This window comes from Polyodon spathula, chromosome 52 (assembly GCF_017654505.1).
Source record: "Polyodon spathula isolate WHYD16114869_AA chromosome 52, ASM1765450v1, whole genome shotgun sequence".
NCBI lineage: Eukaryota > Metazoa > Chordata > Actinopteri > Acipenseriformes > Polyodontidae > Polyodon > Polyodon spathula.
Window position 1 is genome coordinate 1,099,033 of NC_054585.1, and position 23,794 is coordinate 1,122,826.

General features: G+C 38.3%; 2 protein-coding genes across 2 annotated transcripts in view; one reads left to right on the plus strand and one right to left on the minus strand.

Annotated features, from left to right (window-relative positions):
- The window catches only part of LOC121307036 (centrosome-associated protein 350-like), a 57,043-nt gene extending 55,189 nt beyond the window's left edge, over positions 1-1,854 (minus strand). Inside the window, exon 1 of the mRNA XM_041239108.1 lies at positions 1,722-1,854. The gene's annotated coding sequence lies outside the window, so the exon portion shown is untranslated. The remainder of the gene's footprint in view (positions 1-1,721) is intronic.
- A 5,573-nt stretch (positions 1,855-7,427) lies between these two features.
- The window catches only part of LOC121307066 (G-protein-signaling modulator 1-like), a 52,268-nt gene continuing 35,901 nt past the window's right edge, over positions 7,428-23,794 (plus strand). The window contains exon 1 of the mRNA XM_041239172.1: positions 7,428-7,574. Within this exon, the coding sequence (XP_041095106.1) occupies positions 7,516-7,574 (59 nt within the window). The 5' untranslated portion in view covers positions 7,428-7,515. The remainder of the gene's footprint in view (positions 7,575-23,794) is intronic.

The window sequence follows — 23,794 nt, forward strand, 5'->3', positions numbered from 1 at the left end:
TTTGAAATGTACCTATTTTCCAGAACATTCCAGATAGATTCAGTGCTGAGTAAACTTGGAGTAACTTCTAGAACTTTCCAGTAATATAAATAGTAGTATAAATACAGGGGCCTTAAGCCCACCAGTTCAGTTTAGTTCCAGCTGCCTAAGTGGATACATATCTGCATTTTTCTGAGATGACATCAAGAGGCTGCAACGGTGGCATTCCTGATGAGTCTCCAAGGCAGTTTTACCAAGTTTTACCGAATTCTCTGTGGGGAGGAACAACGTCAAGTAGGAGCCACTGGTGGACCCCTGGAAGGTGCTGATGCCACCACTGCACATCAAATTGGGCCTTATGAAACAATCTGTCAGAGCTCTAGATAAGGAGTCTGCAGCCTTTAAGTACCTTCAAGACTTCTTCCCTAAGCTGTCTGAGGCAAAGGTCAAAGCCGGTGTCTTCGTCGGACCACAGATAAAGAAGATCCTGGAGTGCAATTAATTCTCCAAGAAGCTCACTAGTATGGAGAAAGCGGCTTGGAACAGCTTTGTCGCAGTGGTTCAGGGCTTCCTGGGCAATCACAAGGCCAAAAACTATGTGTAGCTGGTTGAGACTCTGGTGAAGAACTACGGCACAATGGGCTGTAGGATGTCCCTCAAAGTCCATATCCTTGATGCTCATCTTGATAAATTCAAGGAGAACATGGAAGCGTACTCGGAGGAGCAAGGCGAGCGCTTCCACCAGGATATGCTGGACTTTGACTTTGGGAGACTACGTTTGGGGCTGAATCGTGAAAGTGATTTACAGTATAATCGTAAATCCCAAAAAACTACTCACTTCTAAATCTTTTGTAGTCATTTTTGTATTACTTTAGTATAACTACATGTTAATTTGGATTCATATGTTGTTTTTTTCTGACTTTATGAGAACGAAAAGACACAAATTCGCCCGTTTTCTCATTGGAAATAGGTAAATTTCAAAATATCACTGTCCTGGTCACAAAAGCAAAGTTTGTGGGGAATAACAGCCATTTTCTATACTTTTGAGGCATAAGCAATTAGGAAATAACACTTACTACCCAGGAACAAAAATTGTGTTACATAGTTTAATCAGATGCACGACAGTTCTATATAATATAATATAATGTAATATAATATAGTTCTTTATTAGTATGATTATTTACTGCAGATTATTTCATTTTATTATTTTGATACAAGCCCCAAATGCAACTTTAACCTAATAATTATTAAAAGCTGTTTTTGGGAAAACGAGAACATCTACAGTGGTATGAAATATGAATGCCAAATAAGTAGTTTGCATATATATTTTTATACACACACACACATATATATATATATATATATATATATATATATATATATATATATATATATATATATATATATATATGTATATATATATATGTTGTATATATATATATATATATATATATATATATATATATATATAATATATATATATATATATATATAAATCAACTTGACATATTTACTTTTACAAATCACGTTTACACACATTTTACAATTCTGCATTAAATATTTCATTTTTTTTTCCTTTTCTCACTATTTTCACGGTACTTGTTTTAAAAGCTGTTAAAAACTAACTGAGCACTACTAACAGAGCCATGTTACCTGTCTCTCTGGTAACCTGTCACAACAAAACAAAAATATGAGAACATAGCCTACTGCTTCACCCTTAATGAATAAACTTTTTCTTTTACCTTTAATACTTGCAGAATATTGAAGTCAGCCGATCTGCTTTCAGGTGAATTAGGCAACAAACAGCGGCACCGGTGAGAGGTGTCTGCCCGCTAACTGTCCGTCTACCCCGGGAAGTTCCCCGCCTTGACCAGCGCCAAGAATGGCAAGTATAGCTCGCTGTTAGCGACACACCTTTCTGTATACTTGCCAATAAGAGGCTGTTATCATTATTATTATGTATTTACTTGGCAGAATCCACAATACATACACAGTGCAGCTCTTTGTTAAACGCGGAGGCACTGTAGCATATAGGCACAGGTAGCCAAATTTAAATTGTGAGCCTGTTGCTTAACGAGTGAAAAGTTTGCTTCCTTTTCTTTCTGACAGGACTAAAGTTAGTTAAGCTTCTTCGATTCAGAAAAATTAAAAACAGCAGCTATATAAACCAAGGTGAGCAAGAGAGAACTTTATTAGGAGTTTCTGGTAGGAGTTGGTACGTTATTCAGATGGATTCTTGCAAGTTTTATAATGTTTTATTCATTATACCTGTAAAATCCTATTTAATTGGCTCCAGGAAGCTCTCCAATATGTGAAAATATCGTATTTCAGAGGGAGACGTTTTACTACGTTGTAGTTGCTTTATAAATTCACAACAGCTCCTCGTGCAGCATGCTTTATAATGCTTTCACATATTATATTGTGATTGTTTGCATTAAAATAAATAAATAAATAAATAAATCTAGTGTTATTCTCAACACTTCTTCTCAGTGAAATTTAAAACATAAACAATGTGAAAAGTAAACACTGCTGGTTCTACAATTTCTGTTTTTTATGTCACTGTGTTTAAAAAAAAAAATATACCCCAAAACTGTACATATAAGGCTGAAATTGTATCTCAAATTTCTGGTGACACTGAAAACCACTGGCACTATGACTCTTGATTTATATGTCACCGGAAACCCTAGATAGAATTAGTTTTATTATGCACAGTTGGGTGTATATTATTATTATTGGTAGTAGTACTAGTATTATTACTACTACTTCTGCTACAAATAATAATACAGTTAAATAAACCGTGCACATGTTTGCTAAACGTGCTTTGCAGTTTATCTGCAGCTGTTTCTGAAGGGTGTCCTGCTGTCACTGTGTATCAGTGCCTGTGCAGTTTGAAGGCTCAGTAGTTCCTGTGTAAAGCAGGGTCTGTGACATGAGGCCTAACCACAGTGTGACATCCTGTTTCTCTGCTGACAAGAGTGCTAGGTGGCCTGCTATCGTTGCCCCATCGAGCCATTCCAAACACGTTCACACAGGTTCCACACACTGTTCCAGAGATACTCAAGTCACACAGTACATTACAAACCCTCAGTGATTCAGGTAGAGTGGCTGAATATATTCACTGTGCATGCTGCTTTTCACAGGGACCTACTGAAAACAGAAATACTGAAAACAGAAGCTTTAAATATATTAAAGGTGTTATACACGTTTTGGTGTCTTGTTTACAACACAAACAATTATGTTAAGCTTCCAAAGGAAAAGTAAGATTGTTTGACCTTTCAACTCTGTTGACTTCACTTACTTGTATAGTAGCTGGTGGAGTAAAAAGGGTAGAAAAGTCACAATCTGATGAACCAGGAAGCAAAAAGACATTGGAAAACAATACAGGCCTGCCAGCAGAATGGCGGATAGTTAAATAATTATAAGACTCTCACTGCTATTACAGTACATTACAATATTTACTGTAGAACTTTGCGTTACAGAGCAATATACTTTTATAACACTACTGTTATAAACCAGCTTGCACTTTGAGATCAGTCTCTTGGTCATTGCAGGAACTCCATTAAAACCCTCTGGTTCAAGTGCTTTTTGTTTTTGAGCTCCTTAGCCAAGTCTGTCAGAATTTTTCAATCTAAGCTCAAAACATCTCTTTGATTTGGTCTTTCAGTCACTAGCAGTTGAAACTCTTTTGGCTTGCTGCTTATTTCTTTACTTCATTTGTTTGTAAAACCCGCTGGGATGCTTTCACACGAATGACGCTATATAAAGGAATTTGGCACGGTAATTGATACGGTATTCTACTGATTTCCTTACTCAAGTTGCATTTTCTGAGAAGACACTATTTCAAAATTTAAAAAAAAAAATAGAAATAACAAATGCAACATGGCAATTATAACAATAATTACTTTTAGAAAGTTTGAGAACAGTTACACATTTTAAAGGGATTGTAGCTATATTAACTGTTCCACGTTATATCCATCTATGTATTATCAAGTCAAATTAGAACTGTATATTTTACCCAGTGTAGTACGACATATCATGTTTTAAAATGAAACTACATTTCTGCAAAACCAATTTTCTTCTGAAAGTGCTTGTAACAGGGTTAAGGTATTCAAAAATGTCCGGCCTCCCCAAGACAGGTGGCGCTGAGGTTAACTGTAGGTTTCCCTCACAAGGGTGGTTGAACTAGCCATTTAAGGCTGCCATCTTTATGAAGCACTCATAGTCCAGGCTGATTGGAGAGTAAGTTTATTTATTTATATAGCGCCTTTCATATGACAGTATCTTAAAGCGCTGTACTGTTCAATAAAAACAAGTTACAGTAAAATTAATTAAAACAATTAAAAAACCTGAATATGAACAAGTAAAATGAATCGAAACAACAGTAAAATAAAAAGTAAAAAGAAAAGGAGGAACACGTTTAAAATTTGGTACAAAATGCTGGCTAAGCTTGATTTAAAAATAAGTGACTCAGAATCTCCACAATCTGGAAGCATTGTAACTGAAACCTCTTTCTCCTTTCCTTTTTGTCTAATCTTTGGGAGGGACAGAAGAGCTGAATCTGACTACCTTAAAGCATGTCTAGGTACATGTAGGGACAACAGCTCTTTAGATAATCAAGTGCCAGGACATGAAATGTTTTGTAAGTCAAAAGTAGGATCTTATAATCAACTCTAAATCGTAGTGCAAGCCAGTGTAGAGAGGTCAGCAGAGTTATGTAATCACTCGCACCGCTGCATTTTGAACAAGCTGTAACGTGAAAAGGGTCTGATAACCCAGCAAAAATAGCATGTAATAATTGTCTAGATTAGACGAAAGCATGAATTCAGCTCTTAAAGTTGCAATTCAAGTTGCTTATAAAATGTTGTAGCTAACTTGAAATATGCAACTGTTTAAGAGCTGAAAACAAGTAAAAAAGGTCTAATTAAGCAAATGATCAGTTCAATTAAGGGTCTAGTTAAGTAATTGAGAGTTCGGTTGGAATGAAAACCAGCAGCCACAGGGGGTCCCCAGGACTGGGTTTGAGATGCCCTGTTTTAGGCTGTATAGATTCAGTTCTTTCAGCCTGTCTTCCGAGCTGATTCCTTTAAGCCCGGGATTAGTCTGGTTGTTCTTCTTCCCACCACCCTACACAGATTGTCTATGAGTATCTTTCCCCAGTCTATGTTTTGGTGCCTGTCGCTCATTCAAAGTAAACCACTGTTTTATATCTTGTTGCTTTATTTTCCAACAGACTTCAAATGAGTGCTGTGGTCACTAGTTACCAGTGCTTTCAAGGTAAGCTTTTTCTAGGGGTATTTATAAAGTGTATCAAAAATTAATCATATACAACATTCACTGTTTCACCTAGGAAATGCCTAGGGAAGCCTAGGGTTTACTGCATTTGTTTAAAACAAATCCTATAATGTAGTAATTATGAAAATTTAACCATAAAAAAAAATAAATAATAAAAAAAAAAATTTAATAATACCATTTAAGTGTCAAAGCACTTTGTTAAACACGGACATGGGTTCAAATGCCAGCAGTGCCAGTGTTTTCCTTTCCCTTATTGTTTCAGTAGTGTGGCTGAGGCTGCAGTCTCGAACCCCACCTCTGCTAGCGTCTGCTTCAAAGTCATGGTAGGTGTTAATAGCTGAGGCATGTATTAAAAGTTGCTATTGCCAACACATTTTTGCAGCCCGCAGTTCTTTTTTTACAGCTTTAATTATGTCTGTTTGCTGTGAACTTGCCGGTTTCCATGCAGGGTTAAGGCACATGCATAGAAGAGGGAAAACCCATGAACATGCAAATCGTAAATCAGAAAAACCACATGCTGTTTAAGATGATCTAAGCACCTGACATTCACATGGAAATCACTTGAAAATAAAACTATAACACAACAGACCTTTTTTACAGGTGAAAAGACTCCATCCTGTTACAAGATGGAAAAAGTGGGTCTACATACACAGTGTTATAGAAAAGGCAGAAGATTCATGGGGTGGAATTTGGTAACTTCTTCAAAGAGCTGCTGAATGATATTCGGGCAGTTTCCTGTTATTAACCTAAGATCTGCTTTCAGTTCAAGGAGAGCACAGATTATCCACATTAGCACACAATGAAAAGTGTTTGAGGATTCCTGTCCAGGATTCAGATAGGAGTATTGGGTGGAACAGGGGTCTTCCTGTACAGAAGCTTTGTAACATGAACCATTATTTATCTTCATAACATATGTGATTGTCCTGTTTTAATTGTTTAAGAGTTTCATTGTCTAATTACTGGATCCGTTGCTTCATTTGATTGGTATTCCTGTATTATCTCCCTCTGGGGATGCATATCAAAAGACACAGGGATATACTAGTGGAAGTACTTCTGTACGTACATACAGTATGTTACACTATGTCATTTTTGCTTGTCCAATTGATAGAAAACCAGCTTTGACCTTCTTTAGCACAAGTTATTGTGCATAATCTGGCAGTAAAGTATATGGGTGCTTTCTGAGTCTATTGTCTATGGGAAAAGGACATTCATTTGTACACAGTATTAAACATTAACATCATTAAGTCCCAAAAATCTTCTACCCTGCTTGGGATAAATTTGTCTGTAACCCTTTAATCACTGAGCCAGTACACCTGTTACTCATTTTCAAGGCATTCTGTGCTTTGCTGCAGGGCCAGTGCTTGTCACTAGAGCTTACCTCATACCTTGACCTCAGAGGCTGCAGGAATAAAGACACACTCTCAGATTGTGAACGCAGGCTGCACCTACTGTAGCATTTCACTAAACAATAACACACTACAGTTATTATTGCTATGGGTGGTATATGTAGTGACAGGGATGAGTACTACTACAAATTTACTTTATAATAACTTGTTAGAAAGGTGTTTGTAATTAGGCTCTTTCAAAAACAGATCAAACTTAATACAGGAATTATCCAATCACATGATACGTGAATGCAAGTTTCAAGAAATCTATGACTTGGAACAGCTAAGCCAATAACAACATGTGTGGTTTTGAAAACAGAATTACTTTCAGTTACCAGTTCCAGATTTCTTTTAAACAACTGTACAAAAAGTGAGAGGATATTTAGAATCGGTACACACAAGTCCCACAGCTACCTGCCTTCAAAACAATCAACTTGTTGTCTCATCACAAGTGCTTCTCTAGACTTGTAACAATGTGTGACATGCTGACAGACAGGCCTTCAGTCTCCATATATCCTCAGATTGATAGGATTGGTAATCTGTGCTAAATTAAAATACTTAGCAAGTTTTATCTATATACAAATACAACTCCATCTCTTTACAGTCTCTACAGTGTGTGTAATTTAGACTGTGATGTGTGTTTTTCTGTATTCTGAACAGTCTCCTCCCCCTTCACCCTCCTCCACACTGAGACAGCCTCTTTTTGATGACAACACAGCCAAGGCAGGGCCCGCCTCTATGGTTTATTTGCACAATATACATCACTTCCTACAGTAGGAGGCTACTGTCACCAAAGTATTGTACTGCTGTTAGTAAACTAAGAAGGGAAGCTACTCAACAGGGCTGCTGTATCCAGTTCATGGCTCTGTCTCCTAATGGTGTAGACCAGGAACCTGCAAGCAAGAGGCTGTACTCGAGGTAGGCTGGGAGAGGAAGGGGCTGCGAGGAGCAGGGTGCAGTTACCAGCAAGCTGCCAGTGTGCAGGAGGGGTGGAGAGAGTGTTGGAGCTGGCTTGTTTTTACACTAGAGAAAGAGCATTCTTCTCTTATAAATAAACATCTGTAAACTTTAAATATGATGTGTAGAAGTGTATAGGGCATTTTCCACAAATGCTGTTAGAATTTGGAAGTGGCCAAATCTTCAGCGTATTTCTGTTTTAGAGTTTGGTTGGCTGTATCCATGCTCACCAAAACGAACAGTTTTTCAGATGTGAGTTTGCATACTTTTCTGTTTTCCTCCTCTGCTTTTGCATACTCCACAACATTTTACTATAGTACTGTTGCTTTTCCTTGGGATTTGCATTACTGTGGTAAAACGTCTATTCATTTCCTGAATTGTGATAACAACTATATATATATATGGTCACAGTAATCTATTTTGTATTTATTTAATTTAATCTGTGAATGCACAAGTCTTTCAATCCTGGAGGCCTGGGTTAGAATATGACAGTATGAACTTAGTTTGTTGGACAATAGTGTAATTCATCAAATAAACCCCACACAATGTTGCATGGTTAGCAGGCTCTTTCAAAAGAGAATCCAGTGAAAGGAGGGGCCATGTAGTGAAGCTCACATCGCTTCTGCTTGTGCTGTCCCTGCTCTATGGAGAAACACACTGGACAGCACGACAGTCTCAACTGCTACCGATGCAGGGTCTTTTAAACTGCTATGTGGACCTGAATCCATACTGATGTGAAGAACACAGGGATATATTCAGTTTGTTTCTCAGGACTTGAGAGAGATCTGAACAACTGATCTCAGGATCCTTTATATAAGGTGGGTCATATAATAATGTAAATATTGAATATGGACTATCCTGTCACCAGGGGAATTACTGTCCAGCCTTATCACTGTATGTACAGTTAGGCCATTGTATCCATTCCATTATTGTTGTTTTTGTGGTAGTTTAGCTGTAGAAATACAAAGCACACATGCTGAATTGGTTTGTTTGTAGGACTGTGCTGTCAGTACCGTGTTGTAAACACTGGCTTGGGTTTGACTCATTATGAACAATTATAATTATGAAACTAATAAAAAACAAAAAGGAAGACCTCTACGCCTCATTAATTAAACGTCTCAGTTGTTTGGTTACATTGTTGTGTGTGTTTTTCCTTTTGAAAAAACAAACGTGCCAATGATGATTTTGAGTAGCAAGTTGTGAGTGTTTAGACCAAAGTAGTTAACAGTAAGGTTAAATAAAACTATTATATGATTATATTTATTAAAGCTAAAGGCTGAGTGCAGTCAATCATTCCTACCGCGCCACAGTCCGCTACACACAGACCCTCACAAGCACACTCCCTGAGCAGAATTCTACTCCCTGGGTAATTCACTGCAGCTGTGCTGGAGATGTGCGTGTGCATGGTTCAGGGGCTGAGGGGACATAGAATGAGGGATTTTATACTGCAGCAATGGAGAAATTATACTTCATTAAAATGTTATGCAGCAATACTGTAGTTTATTTCAGATAAGCAAAGAAAACCTGATAGAGGTATTAGGACGTGAGACAAGGAGAGTGAAATAAAAGAGAAAGATTCAACCACTTAATTAGAAATGAAGGGCCATGTTTTCAAAGTGTTTTCAAAATGTCCTATCTTGAATTTTGCCAACTTAGAAGCAAACATTCTGAGAGCCAATTATCATAGTATTGTATTAAATTATGTCTCCTAGGTGCTTGTTTCAAGTTCAATTACCAGGTGTTTTTCTCATTCCAAAGAATACCAAAGACTGCTTTAACCTATAAAAGTTTACATTGTAAATCACACTGCAATTCTGCAGTTTTCCTAAGTGTGTCCCATGGTTATGCTATCCCTTTACCAGAGTTTATCATAGTTGACCATGTTTTTTTAACTTGCTTTACCATGTTTTCACTATGCTTTATTACACTTTGCTATGGTTTTACTAGGCTAAACCTTTATAAGGCAGCTCAGATACAGTATAGCAGGGCCTTAAGTCAAGAAGACAAACATTTCTGCTAGTGCCTTTGTTTTACTGCATAGCAAGAAGTGTTCCTTCAGTAGAGAAAAACAGTGCAAAGAAAAGAGAGCGAGAGAAATACTTTTGGTTAGATTAGGAGCCTCAGTTTGTTGCCATGGCAGCCAGACTTGCATCCCTCTAATTTACTAAGGATTACCGCTATCTAATTACAGCCTTCTGTCTGAGTGCAATCTTTGCCAATGCAACCACAATTCTCGTCCGCACCCGGGCTCACATGAGCGGTATGCATTACGCAGCTGACTTTTCTTACAATATCAGAGAAAAATTGGTACAGTGCAGTAGTTGTCAGCACGACACCGTAGGCTATGTACTCAAATGTCATTTACATATATGGCCAAAAGTTTGGCTTCACCTAGTAGAATGTTAGGATGCAGACACATGTTGTCACCACTTGGCTGTGATTGGTTAATCCACCAATGGTACCACGCGGCAGCCAGAAAAAACTCTGGATTCGATTTGAGCGGCATCTCTCAGTGTCACTGCAGGAATAGTGGTATCATCCCGCGTTGATCTGCCCAATACCATATTAAAGCAATGGCAGCATTACAGGCAGCAAAATGCCTAGCGGGCCACGCATGTCTGTCTATCCCAGGCTTAAGAGTCAGGGTGTAGGAATGGGTTAGGGTTAGGCTTAGGGTTAGGGTTATGGATAGGGTTACGGTTAGTGTTAGGGTGGAGGAATGGGTATCTTTATTTTGTCTACCCCTTTGAGAGAGAGTGAAATAGTTTCTGTCAGCCTTTCCCTTCCTCTCTGTCTGTATTGTGTTTTGTGCTTTTGCTTGACGGTATATGGTTTGTTGCTCTAGATAATATTGATCTCAATATTACAAAAAGCAGTAACATAAATGGGAGTGTAGAACACATGCTACCTACAGCAATACCTTGTTAAATATTTTTCACATCCTGTCAGAACCTTTTTAAATCATTTTTAAATGATTTTTTTCAAATTATTTTACCCCTGATTTTCCCTACAATCTAGAATGCCAAAGTGTGTTCCCTCACTGCAGCAATTCACCACATCAGCTCAGGAGAACTCAAAGTCAGCGGGCATCCTCTGATCCCATGACTGAAATAAATGTTTCTTTACACCCAGGAGCTACTGGCCTCTGGAGGACAAAGGCCAGCCCTGCAGGTTTGCTGTAGCACGTTAAGGAGAAACAGACCCTGATGTTTTTGTCTCCATAACCCGCTGGAGCCTTAGAGCCAATGTCATAATTAGCGGGATGCAAACCTGTGCTCTGACTGTATGGCTCACCCTGCACATCACACATACTGTATGTGTTTTTACCAGTTGAGTTACTCTGGGAGCCCTGTGCTCCCCTGACTGTATGAATCACCCTGAACATCACACATACTGTATGTGTTTTTACCAGTTGAGTTGCTCCGGGACCCCTGTGCTCCCCTGACTGTATGACTCACCCTGCACATCACACATACGTGTTTTTACCAGGTGAGTTGCTCCGGGACCCCTGTGCTTCCCTGACTGTATGACCCACCCTGCACATCACACATACGTGTTTATACGAAATGAGTTACTACAAGGACTCCCTGTCAGAAACACAGCTGTTGTTAGAGCTAGCAGCTAAAATAGGTGCTGAAATTGTAACTTAGTTCAAGCTTTAGGAAAGTAGAAATATACAATGTAATACTTGAATATTCAAGTAACTAACACACATTCATGTCCATTCTCATACATACAAGCACAGAGTAATTACAGGCCTGAGTCTCTGGAAAGACTAATTAGCAGCAGCTGAAAGTATAATTCTACCACAAGTATTCCTTTTAACCATGTAAAGAGAAGCATAACTATACATCTACAGCAGTTTGTACTCTATAAAAAAAGCATTATGGTAAGTTTTCCAATTGAATGCAAGATATTTAGAGAGTTGTGTCATGTTTCTTTGTTTTAATACATATTCTGGTTGTCAAAATGATGGTGTGACCAGCCTTGAAACGGAATAACTGGGAGTGAGATGTTCACTCATCCCACTCAGACCCTTTACTTACTGCTGTAAATATATTGGTATACTTGAATAGCTAATCAATAATGTGTGCCAACATTTTTTTGCTTCTATTATTTTTTAACATGATAATGTGCTATTAACTTTATGATGTATGCAGATCCATTATGTTCCTGTGGGCTTGCCCTAAATGCACACTTTAAGTAATGCAACCATCTGTGCTTTATACATGGGGATTAGAATGGGGATTTCAAGTCACTTGGAAAACCCATTTATCACAGAATATTTATCAAGTACTATACTGGGAATGAACTTCAAAACTATTTCTTCTTTTCATCTCTGGACAAACAAGGACTAAATAAATACACTGCATGCCAACAGATGGTGTTGTTTGAAAGCGTGTCCAGAAGCATTGCATAGCCTGCTTAGACCGAGCCACACAACACAGCCTACTTGCAAATGCATTAATTAAAATAATGCCAAAGTAAATCACTGTGACCTGTATCCATAACCATTCATGGGCCATTACGTTCCAATAACAGAACACAGCCTACTTGCAAATGCATTCATTAAAATAATGCCAAAGTAAATCACTGTGACCTGTATCCATAACCATTCATGGGCCATTACGTTCCAATAACAGAACACAGCCTACTTGCAAATGCATTCATTAAAATAATGCCAAAGTAAATCACTGTGACCTGTATCCATAACCATTCATGGGCCATTACGTTCCAATAACAGAACACAGCCTACTTGCAAATGCATTCATTAAAATAATGCCAAAGTAAATCACTGTGACCTGTATCCATAACCATTCATGGGCCATTACTTTCCAATAACAGAACACAGCCTACTTGCAAATGCATTCATTAAAATAATGCCAAAGTAAATCACTGTGACCTGTATCCATAACCATTCATGGGCCACTACGTTCCAATAACAGAACACAGCCTACTTGCAAATACATTCATTAAAATAATGGTGTTCTTATTTGTTCTTTTGTAAGGGATGTGTTGTATGATTGTTGCTTTGTGTTCATTTAGCACACATCTGGACTTGTTATACTTATATGTTGTACCTATACTTAGTTTACTGTTTTTTATGCTTTTAAATTTGTTTTACAATGCTTACCTATGCTTTATCATACTTTCACTGAGCATTATTACAATTTGCTTGGCTCTTACTATGGTCAACCTTTATAAGGTTAGCCCCTGTCTATGGCACTTTGCTTGAGTCATACATTTATCATTGTGTATTCAGTATAAAGGAAGATATCTTTAGTTTAATGTTCTGAGTTGTCACTGTTGGGGCAGTTTTAAAATGTGGGGATCTGTCACAAAGACGGCTGCAGTGGGTGACGTCAGACCAGAAACAGGAACCAACACAAAATAAACAGAGAGGTGAAGTTTTAGTGAAGCGGAGCGCTTGCTTGCGCTCAGCATTTAATAAATGAACAGGCAGAAAATAAAAGGTTTGAAAGACAAACAAAACAAAGGACACGACACTCGTAGCCAAAACAAAAAGACAAACAAAACAGACTACACAGACAAACATGGTGAGCTGGTATTATTCTTACTATTATAACCTCCGTCTCTAATCCCATTCTCCACTCACCGAACACACAACCCCGAGTGAATGCAAACATGCTGCTTTTATGCAGCTGCGCCGAGACTCGATTGCTAATCAATCATTCAATTAGAGTCTTGGTACAACTGCACGTGAATTAATAAAAGTGCAATTCCCCATGCTCACATATTACATTTTACCTGCACGTGAAGTGCTCTGTAATGCTCCTGCCTAAATACAAATATACATTTTAAACACTTGTGTACATAACCCATATTATATCCCGTGTACCAATTACTATACACCAACATTAACACACCACACACAACATACAACACCGAAATACACACAGGGGTGGGGCAATATTGCCACAGGATCCTAAAATAGTCAGAGCTGAGTTTTAAACTGCAGCCCTGCATGATCAAACACTCGCTGTACCTTTATGTTTCTTTCAAGGCTGTTTTCTGGGTCCCAGCTATTTTAAAAACTGCTTACTGTAACTCTTGAAAACCAGAACAGCTTTGCTATAATTCAGATACAAATAATGCGTGTAATGTATTGGACTTCATGCTGGGCATATTCCATTTTCAGTTTTTGCTTTTCTAATTAATTACTTTATCTTTATGTTTTCAAGTTTGATGTTTTCAAGTTAGGGTTAGGTTTAGGCTTTGGAGAAACTCATATATACAGAGATAATAAAGTAATTTGGTAGCTTTCCTTGTATTTACTGGGCCATATGAGGCAGCATTACCTGCAGCCTTTACCAAAGCAACACAAATGTCAGTTTTGCCATGTCATTGTAACTTTAATGAATAATGCATGTGTGGAGCCAAAATTCTACAATTAGTTTAGTGTTATAAGAAAGTACTCCTTCAGCAACACAAGCTTCGTAGTCCCTTCTCAGCTCTCAGAGAAGGGTTAGCAGTGTGTTACCCAGATAACGTCCTAGAAGAATAATTACCAATCCTCAACATTACCAGCAATGCAAACACAATGCTTCCTACAGATTCTGCAAAGCTGCCCTGATACACATGATTCTTTAAAACCACATGATTACTAATGGTGTGTGTAAGGTTTAAAATGTCTTTAATAAGTTCAACAAAGTCTTTATTCAACTGTTTCAACAGAGTAGTTTGAGTCCAAAAAGTGAAAGTCTTCACAGCATTATAGTACAATGAAACATAAAGTGCTGGGTAACTCTCCAATGGCACTGAGAATTACAAAGGGTCTTTCCAAAACAGTTTATTTTGATACAGGCAATAAAACACACATTCATTAACATATATAACCTATTACATACCGCTAACATCCCAGACTTACCCAATAATAGCTAACTAATTATCATACTCGTGTCTAAACAGAAAACATTCTTTACCTTGAAATCAGTCCTAACAAGTTTCCTTTCATGAGGTCCCTAAACATATTGAAATGTGTTTTATAACTTTATGGAGAGGCACTGGGACATGTTGGAAGGTGCTTTTAGAACTGCATTGCATCATATAACACCCCCCCCCCCCCCCCCCACCCACTCCTAGGCCGCTGCAGAATGACACACAGGGACTAATTTAAACTGTGAGAGGAAATTGACCAAATTGCATACTAATTTCACCTACAGTGTGCTTCTGCCTGTTCTGTGGTTCTGGAAAGACACTGCATTCTGTGTGTTCAGATTGAAGTTAATATTTTGTGAGTAGGAAGTCTGTTATAAGTTGTGATCTCATGCAGCAAGAGGACTGCCAAGCAAAGCTGAATAAGAAACACCTCCCACACAACGTATTCACTTCTATAAACCAGAACACTGATATCGTAGCCAAGAACTGCTATTAAACATAAAGGGCTACATAGTTACATAAACATAAAGGTCAATACATAGTATAGTGTGGCTGACAAGTGCTAGTGGATGAAATCTTTAGGCTTGAGTACCATGGTTCTAAAATACACCTGGGAAGGAAACTTCCACCCCACAATGATTGAAGAATGACTTTTAGTAAAGTATAGTATATTCTCCAGCAGAAATTTGCTGTATCATAACTGAGATGTAAAATGGCTTCTGTAGCAGGGCAGAGGAAAGTCTGCACGGCATTGTGGGGCAGGACAAAGCCTTGCTGTTTAAATGTATTATTATGGGGTGTATTTAAAGGTATTATTTAAGAACTGGGATTTGTATTAGCGTTTAGTTAAAAACACGGGGAAAAGGAGCAGGGTGAGAGCCCTGCCTGTATGATTACTGTGTGGTGTATTGTGCTTTAAATGTAATGTGTGGGATTTATTTAAATGGGTGTTGTATTTAAAGGTATTATTTTGGCTTGGATGTGGTCTGGTAGAGGCGATAGTAGCAGCTCGTCTCTGTCAGACATCTCATGAGAATGCATGGTTGGCAGCGAATTAATTAACAGTGGTTTTTGTGAAAATGTTTTTTTTTTTTTTTTTTTTAAATAAATACGCACGCACCAGCGCTGTCAGTTCCTTAAGTACCTGCCTCTATGTCAGCTTCCTGGTCTGTGTACACCACCATTCAGCCATCCTGTCACAGGTTCACATTGTCTGTTTTTTCCATTACAGTTCGTTAACTGAACTTGTAGACAATCAATTAAGTATTAACTAAAGTGTAAAGCTTCCCTATGTTTTGTTTGTTTCTTGAAAGAAATTAATAATACAGAATTAAAAAGGACAAAATAGGTCTTAAACTATTTGATTATTTACATTATCGCAACCTTAATTTTTTTGTTTTTGTTTCAGAAAAATGATTTCCAAAACTTCCATTTCAGATAATTATTTGTAAATCTAATATAAACTGTAAAATTTGTAGCCTAATGAACTCGAGTCTCATCTGAAAAAAACTTGTCCTGTTAGGAGAACTTTTTAAACCAGGCAACAAACACACAATATAGCAACGGTTCTCAAAATCCGTGGTACTGTGATACCCTTTAACCAAAAAAAAATAATTACTTCAGGACCACACTAACCTCAGGGTTGGAACATTTTTTTGCAACAATTTATCTACGGTGGCAATCATTAACAGAGGCTAGAGGCATCCAACGTTCCGCTCCAAGTCGCCCCCCCACCCCAAACTACCCATTACTAAAAAGCTCTGCAATCACTCGTCGACATTCTCCGTGGCGGCTGCTTCACCCCATACAAAGACGCCCTCCTGAAAGCAATGTTCATCTCAGCTTACTGCGGAAATCACCTCCCAGACCTAGGCTTTCGACCCCACTTCCCCTCTCTGCATCGGCGATCTCCATCTTCATCAGATCATGTATTCCTTTCATTTAAAACATTCCAAGACAGATCGTGAAAGGAAAGGGGTACTCATATATTTATTTAAAACAAATTATGCTATATGTCCTTGTATATGTTCCAGTGAGTCTGACCCCCTCTTTCTCACACCTGAAGGAGCTGTCATTTCCAAGATTTGGTTTTGCGTTATTGGATTCCATCCCAATAACTATTCCGGCCACCACTTCAGCTGCTTCAAGAAGCATTTCGTCACATATGATCACGTCTCTGGAGCGATTACGTTCAGGGGCACATGAGCTGTACATACAAAAAAATGATGCAGACTTTTCAGCAGCACAAAAAGAATTATGTCTCGAAAAAAAGAAAAAATCACTGTTTTTAAATTTGAACCTGGAGGAAGGGTAACCCTCAGCCATGGATTCCCTAAGGTTTCCTCCTGCCTCCCTTTGGTGAGTAGGGGGTTATTCCTTACCTGAGCAGTCAGTGGTTTCATTCTGCAAGGTGAGGAGGGCGAGGCATACCAGCTTGGGCGTAAGTACCACGTTGGCACAAGTTTATAGTACAAGGTGGGTAGTGCTCCTGTGTTTGTTTTTTGGGGGATAGGTGGCTTAGCGCCACTCTCCTCAGCTGATATGAGATGTGGGCATAATATCAGTAGACCGTCACAGGCCAGAGGTGGCCTTGTCCTATTGGGAGAAGGTGGTGCAGAGTGCCACTGGTCCTGTCGCTAGCATGAATGCCATTAATCGATAACCATTACATCACATTCAGCCAGTACATGGGGCAGTGGAACGGGGCTCAGAGTGACACTTGTCCTGCTCACTGGCAATAGCGTCATCAATCAATAATTATTCATCTCAGTCACCAGCAAATGGGCACCTCTAGAGCTTAATGGATAAGGTCATGGGCCAAAAAGTATGTTACGTTCCCTTGGTCCTTCTGTCAAAACACAATAAAGCTTTGGTCAAATCAATCTTTGGTGGATGTCTCCTTTCTGAATTACACAGTCAGTTTTGTTTTCAATAACGGCTGCCCTTCTTCTCACTTACAATAAGACATTGATTTAACTTGCCCAGGGTCACACAGTGAGTCAGTCAGTGGCAGAGGTGGGTTTTGAACCAGTGACTTCCTTGTTACAAGCACTGGACTTAAACCATTGGACCACACTGCCTCCTTAAAGCAAAAAGAGAACTGGCAAAAAAAGCCATATTTTGCTAAAATTTTGCTAAAATTGTTTTTAAAATCCAAACTACCACTTTAATCCATACTTTTGCACACAAAATTTAATGTAATGATGCACTGTACAAGAAATGCACACACAATCAACCCTCTGGATCTTTAATAATTGTATGTATTTTTTTACATTTCCGTAGCCTTCTACAACCATTGGCGGATCAGCGAAGCTGTTGCATGGTCATCTTTGTTTTCCAGAATTTCCAGAATACTCAACTCTAGATGTGTTTGATTAATTTAATACACCAGGATTTGCATGCTGGATAGATGTTTTAGAGTTAATTTAGTTAAAAACATTTGGCTTTTTTAAAGAATAAATTCTTAAAAACAAAAATGAGCAGACCAGACCACAGCAGCATGATTTTGGGAATAGGCACAATCAACATTGTCAGATGAAAGGAGGTTGAGTACGAATTGGCATTGTTTTGAATGAATTTTAAAAAACATTCTTTATGGATTTGGTTATAGTGGGTGAAAAGATAAATTATTACACTGGTAAAAAACTGTGTGGAGTAGTCGGTGAGGAAGGGACGAATTGTGTGTATGTTGCTGAGGAAGAAGCAACAGGAGCATGCCAGAGTAGAGATGTGCTTAGAGTAAAAGAGGGAGGGTTGACACCGAGGTTCGGAGGGAGAGAGGATTGTGGATTCAAGAGGAATAGTGATAGAGAGATCAGCACTGGGGGAGGAAGAAGAGGGAAGAAAAGGAGGTCTGCGAGTGCATCCAGGAGGAGATAGCTGAGAGGCAGGTTGAGATACGGGTGGAAACGGCAGGGTCACAGAGGAGAAAGGAGAAGAAGATTGGGGCATCATCAGCATAGAGATAATACGAGAAGCCATGGGAATGGGTGAGGGGAACCAGTGAGCGGGTGTAGAGAGAAAACAGGAGGGGTCCCAGGACTGAGCCTTGGGGGACACCTGTCGAAAGAGAACAAGAGGCAAAGGGTGAGCCACACCAGGACACCCAGTACGTGGAATCAGCGAGGTAGGAGGAGAACCAGACAACCGACCGTGTCAAAGGCTGCAGAGAGATCGAGGAGAATTAGGACAGAGGAGAGGGAGGCAGCACGGGCAGAGAGTAAAGAGTTAGTGACAATCTCCTTCCCCGCCCGGTATTGAATAATATTTTATGGGCGTGCATAACAATTATGTTATATTTTGAAGTAGTCACTATGAATTTGGGGATTGATGTTTTCACAAATGCTATACAAAAACGTAAAATGTAGCAGAACAATGTTTCACAATTAAAAATAAATAAAAATGGAAAAAAAAAAGTCCAGAAGTGTATAGAGCTTGAAGACAACTTCCCCGAGCTCACTGAAAGAAAATATGAAACAAAGATGAAAAACTGGAGTAAAAACTACACCACTTCACAAGTCCGTATGCTTTTAGATAACATTATATTATACCAGCGTGTGTCATTGCTGAAGGAAAAAAAAGTTGGGCATTTCAATTTAATTAATTGGAGAAATGTTTTTTTTTTTAAGGCACCAATGCTGGTGAATTAGCAAAAAATAGATGTATTGTAATTTAAAGAAACATTACCAGTACAGGACAAATGCATCTGGGTTGTTTCTGCGTGTTTGTTTTATTTGTGCACATCTGATGACAAGTGCTTTTTATGAAAATTCATTTTGTATTATTATTTGTGTGGCTTGCATGGATGGCTGGTCTTTGTTTAGCTGAACATCTGAGTCCTCCAAAGCTGGTATTTTTCTTCTGTTCCTCTACAAAATGTGCGGGACATTTCTAAATATTGCTATATTGTGCAATAAAGCACACACCAGAATTATTTAGCAACATTTTTGTGGCGTGTATTGTAGGCTTCTATTCTCTTTTTTTAGGCAATGAAAGCAGTTCTTAAGCAGATTTATATCTTAGCTCTTGTTGTAGGACCAGTCACTGGAGTCAGAAGCCACTTCTTTAAAGGATAGCCACAGTCACCTACAACAAATAAAATACAACATGTTGCAGAATTGTTTTAAGGAGTGAAATTTGTTCCTGTTTCTAAAAACAGCTTCAGACTCTGCAAGAGGTTTTATTTTTTATTTTAGTACAATTATCTGAGGCATTCCTGCATCTTGACAAAAATCACCTTTAATTTTCTATTGCTCAGCCACTGATAGTGGGAATCTAATAAGAGCAGGAGCTGTTTGTTACATCATTAATGATCTTGCATACTGAAGACTCAGATACTCCCTGCCTTGCAACATTAGACATTAGTGCTAATTCATAGCTATAAAAATGTAGGGCCAAAGTGACTTTGGTTAAAACTGGAACTGGGTTTGTTCTGTTAGGGGAAGCTTCCTAATCAGCCTTAAGTAATTCACAAAGATCTTACATGCTTTGCTTATCAAACCGATAACAAAACTTGTTCATTGGTGGCATCCATAAAGGTGAAAAAATCACTTTGTAAGTTTAGTAAAACGTAAATTTACTTGGTGTGAGCAGGCAGTTAGTAAAGTACATTTACTCCAAAAAATTAACGTAAAGAATAACTTTACTTGCCTTGTAAAAATTGTAAAAATTAGTACATTTACTCAAAACAGACCTTACTTATGAGTAAATATCTTTACTAACTTTGAAAAGTGTCTAAATTGGAGAGTAAATTACTCAGTAACCCAAAAGCGCTGACTAGGATTGCACTGTCATGGTGAGGTCACTGCTTGATTATACAGATGTGAAATGCTGCTGTGCTTGTGTGTTTTTGAAGTTCTTAAAATGGCAAATATTTCTAGGAGAAATATCAGTGACACAGGCCTGACTCTTGAAGTATTCTTTAACACATAAGCACAGCACATTATCCCTGTTTTGGCTATTGAATCACAGCTGCTTGAAAGCCCCTGTACATAACAAACCCCTGTAGCTTTTAGAAAAATAGCTCTTTTTTCTTTAAATTGGCTATCTCCCCCTTAATCCTATTGGCTTCATGGCTCATCTATGCTTAAATTCCAGATAAGTCTGCATGCTGGGTAATCCCCTCCCAGATGGCTGCCAGTTAGGCTGCCCTGTGTGGAATTTACAAAACATGCCTCAATAAAACTAGCTACAGCAACAGCATACAGTGTACCCCCCTGAGACGCTAAAATAGATTTATTGTATGTTAACACATAAAAAGAACATTGTCTATGACATATTTATTGTTTAGCATGACTCAGTATTAAGCACACTAGGCAGGATTTTCAAAAGGTCCTAAATGATGCCTCCAGTGTTAGTCAAGCAATTGTTATATATAATTGATTTGGGCATTGTCAAGTAGTTGTTATGTCTATTGTGTTATTAAATAATCATCCTAACTTGATTCCTAAAATTATGTTGATTTACGAAATAATGTTAATATCTTAATGAACAGTGCTTCTTGCGACTATTTCTTTTGTTTTCTGTTTCCTGACATATGAGCTGATTAACGCTTCCAGCTTCTCTGTTGTTGACCAGGAAACCTCATACACAGTGAGTGGCCACAGAGGTCTTGGCAGTTGATCAAACTGAAAGCACCAGAGTTTAAGTTTGCCCAGTAAAGCGTTGCTGCCTATGCTCTTCAACCCTTGCACTGCTTGTTGTCTCACTTCTCCCACACAAACTGTGTCCTTTAGGTCCCCATCATACCATCTCCCAAGACTTTTCACAGGCTTATCAGACACTGTTGGTATTGCCTCACCGTTAATGTAGAACCTCTTATCCATTACTTTACCTTTAATTATAGAGATGCTTCTTGATTTAGCAGGCTTGAATTGCAATTGCACCCATTCAATGTTATTGGTTAGTTTGCCCAATAACCGATTAGTGCAGGCTACTGTTGTAGTCATGATTGTCATGTCATCCATGGCTTTAATTGGTGGCAGTCACATTCCAGAAGCCAAGCGCTCTCCTCCCACAACTCATTTTGACACCCTAATAATTACTTCCATTGCCATGGTAAAAGCCAGTGGAGAAATGGTGCATCCTGCTATTTTTCCAACTTCTAGACATTGCCATGTAGTGCTGAATTCTGAGGTTGAAAAACAAAATTGCAAATCTCCGAAGTAGGCTTTCACTAAGTTTGTTATTGTCCTCGGCACACTGAAATAATCAAATTCTGCCCAAACAAGTTCATGTGGTACTAAACCGTATGCATTAACTAAATCCAGGAATTTTTAGCTGTTTGAATTTGTTGCCAGATCACACTGAAATGCTCTAAGCATCCTGGGAAACCTGGAATACCAGCTTTCTGTACTGAAGTGTCAATGAAGCAGTTCTTCAATAGGTAAGCTGACAATCTCTGAGCAGTTATGCTGACGAACATCTTGCCTTCCATGTTTAACAGGGAAATAGTGCAAAGCTGATTGATATTGTTAGAATCTCTTTCTTTGGGTAAAAAGACCACACCTGCTTGGCGCCATGTTCTTGGTACAAGTTTATTTTTCCCATGCTACTTTCCTCAATTTCCACAGTATTCATAGAACACCACTTTGTACACTGTACGGAGCTCCATTATCTGCGGCAAAATATTCCCCTGAAAGAGGAAAAATGACTAGTGGGGTTTACATTTATTTATTTATTTATTTATTTATTTATTTATTTGAATCCCTACCCTCTGATTTTTATACACACACCAGATAATTGTAAATCAGCATTTTATATGTAAAGTGCTTTAAATAAATGTACATTCTGCATGACAAAATGCACATTTTTAAATGAAGTTTAGAAATTATACACACTTTAGATATTCCCATTATTTTTTTATTTATTTGTCTGCTGCCTGCTGGTGGGAGAGCTGTCTCCCTGTACGCTAGTAGTTTCCATAACAGCGAATTTGGCTTCCATTCATTTTCTTGATCTCGTTAACATGCATTTCTGGAATGTGTTCCCATCATCTAGTCATTGAGACAATAAGTGATATAGGTGAATAGCAACAATTAAGCTTTTTAATGAGAAATGCATTCATTAACGACCTCATTGACTCAGTTTAGAAGCATTAACAGACTGTTTTAATTTTGTTTGAAAATCACTTGTTGCTAAAGCTCTCGTTACTATACCACGAGTTTGGTACAATAACACTGGTTTTTGAAAATCCTGCCCATTGTGCCATATTTTCAAAGCCTTTAGTCCAGTTTAATTAATTAGTCTTTAATTAACTGATATTTTTAGAATGGGCAAAAAAGTTGCTTTTATAAAACTAGAACCAAACAAGTTAAGTTCTGATATTCCAGGCCTTTTAAACACTCTAAAGCGTTCTCAGTTTTGTATGATTTACATAAAATGTTCTGCTTTCAAAAAGTTCCTTCAAGACTGGAGTAAATACATAGAAAATGTGTCCCTTTGTACTGTAAAGCACCATTCTTAAATACAGCATTTTATTTCAGCTATGGTCTTGTACCTATAAATAAAATATTAGCTCTTTAAGACACTCTTGACTTCCCGGGTCCTGTTTAATTGTCGCAATGAAAGATTTATAGGCTGCATGAATAAATAATGCGATATCAGAGCTGTGAAACATGCCTCGCTGAATCAGTTTAACTGCCAGAGACAACAGACCTGCTGTCACATTCCCAGTGGAGGCTGCTTTAACATCTTGATAGTATGTTCAAACAGTCGCTGACTGAGTGGGGGAGGAATTGAGTGCAGTCCTTCACAGACAGTGCAGAATTAAGTGCAGCAGGACAATTCACTAACCTTTCACCTCGGGCTCCAGTCACAAGAGTTTTGTGGTTTCAATCTAACCCTTGAAGATTTTTACACAATTGACATTCAATCCACTAAGTTCAATTTACTTTTATTTGAATTTTTTCCTCAGAACCGCTTGGCTGTCTGAACCCCCATGAGTTTAGCCAAGGAGTAGCTGTAGAGGCAGAGATGGGTTAGATGGGGGGATGAAAAACAACAAAAGCAAGGGAGGAACCCCTTACAAAAGTTTCCTGTAGTAAAATCATAGTAAAGTGTAATAAAGCATTGTAAAACTATGGTAAATACATACACCATTGTAGAGCCCAGTGAGGTACCAAACCATGGTAAACTATGGTAACTGCATACTATACAGTACAGTACAGCTTTACCAGGGTAAACCTGTATAAGGCAAAACACTCAGCTGATTTGTAATATCAATCTGCCATAAGTGATGTCCAGGGGCAGAAAAAGAGAGTCATTTTATATTGCATGTCCTC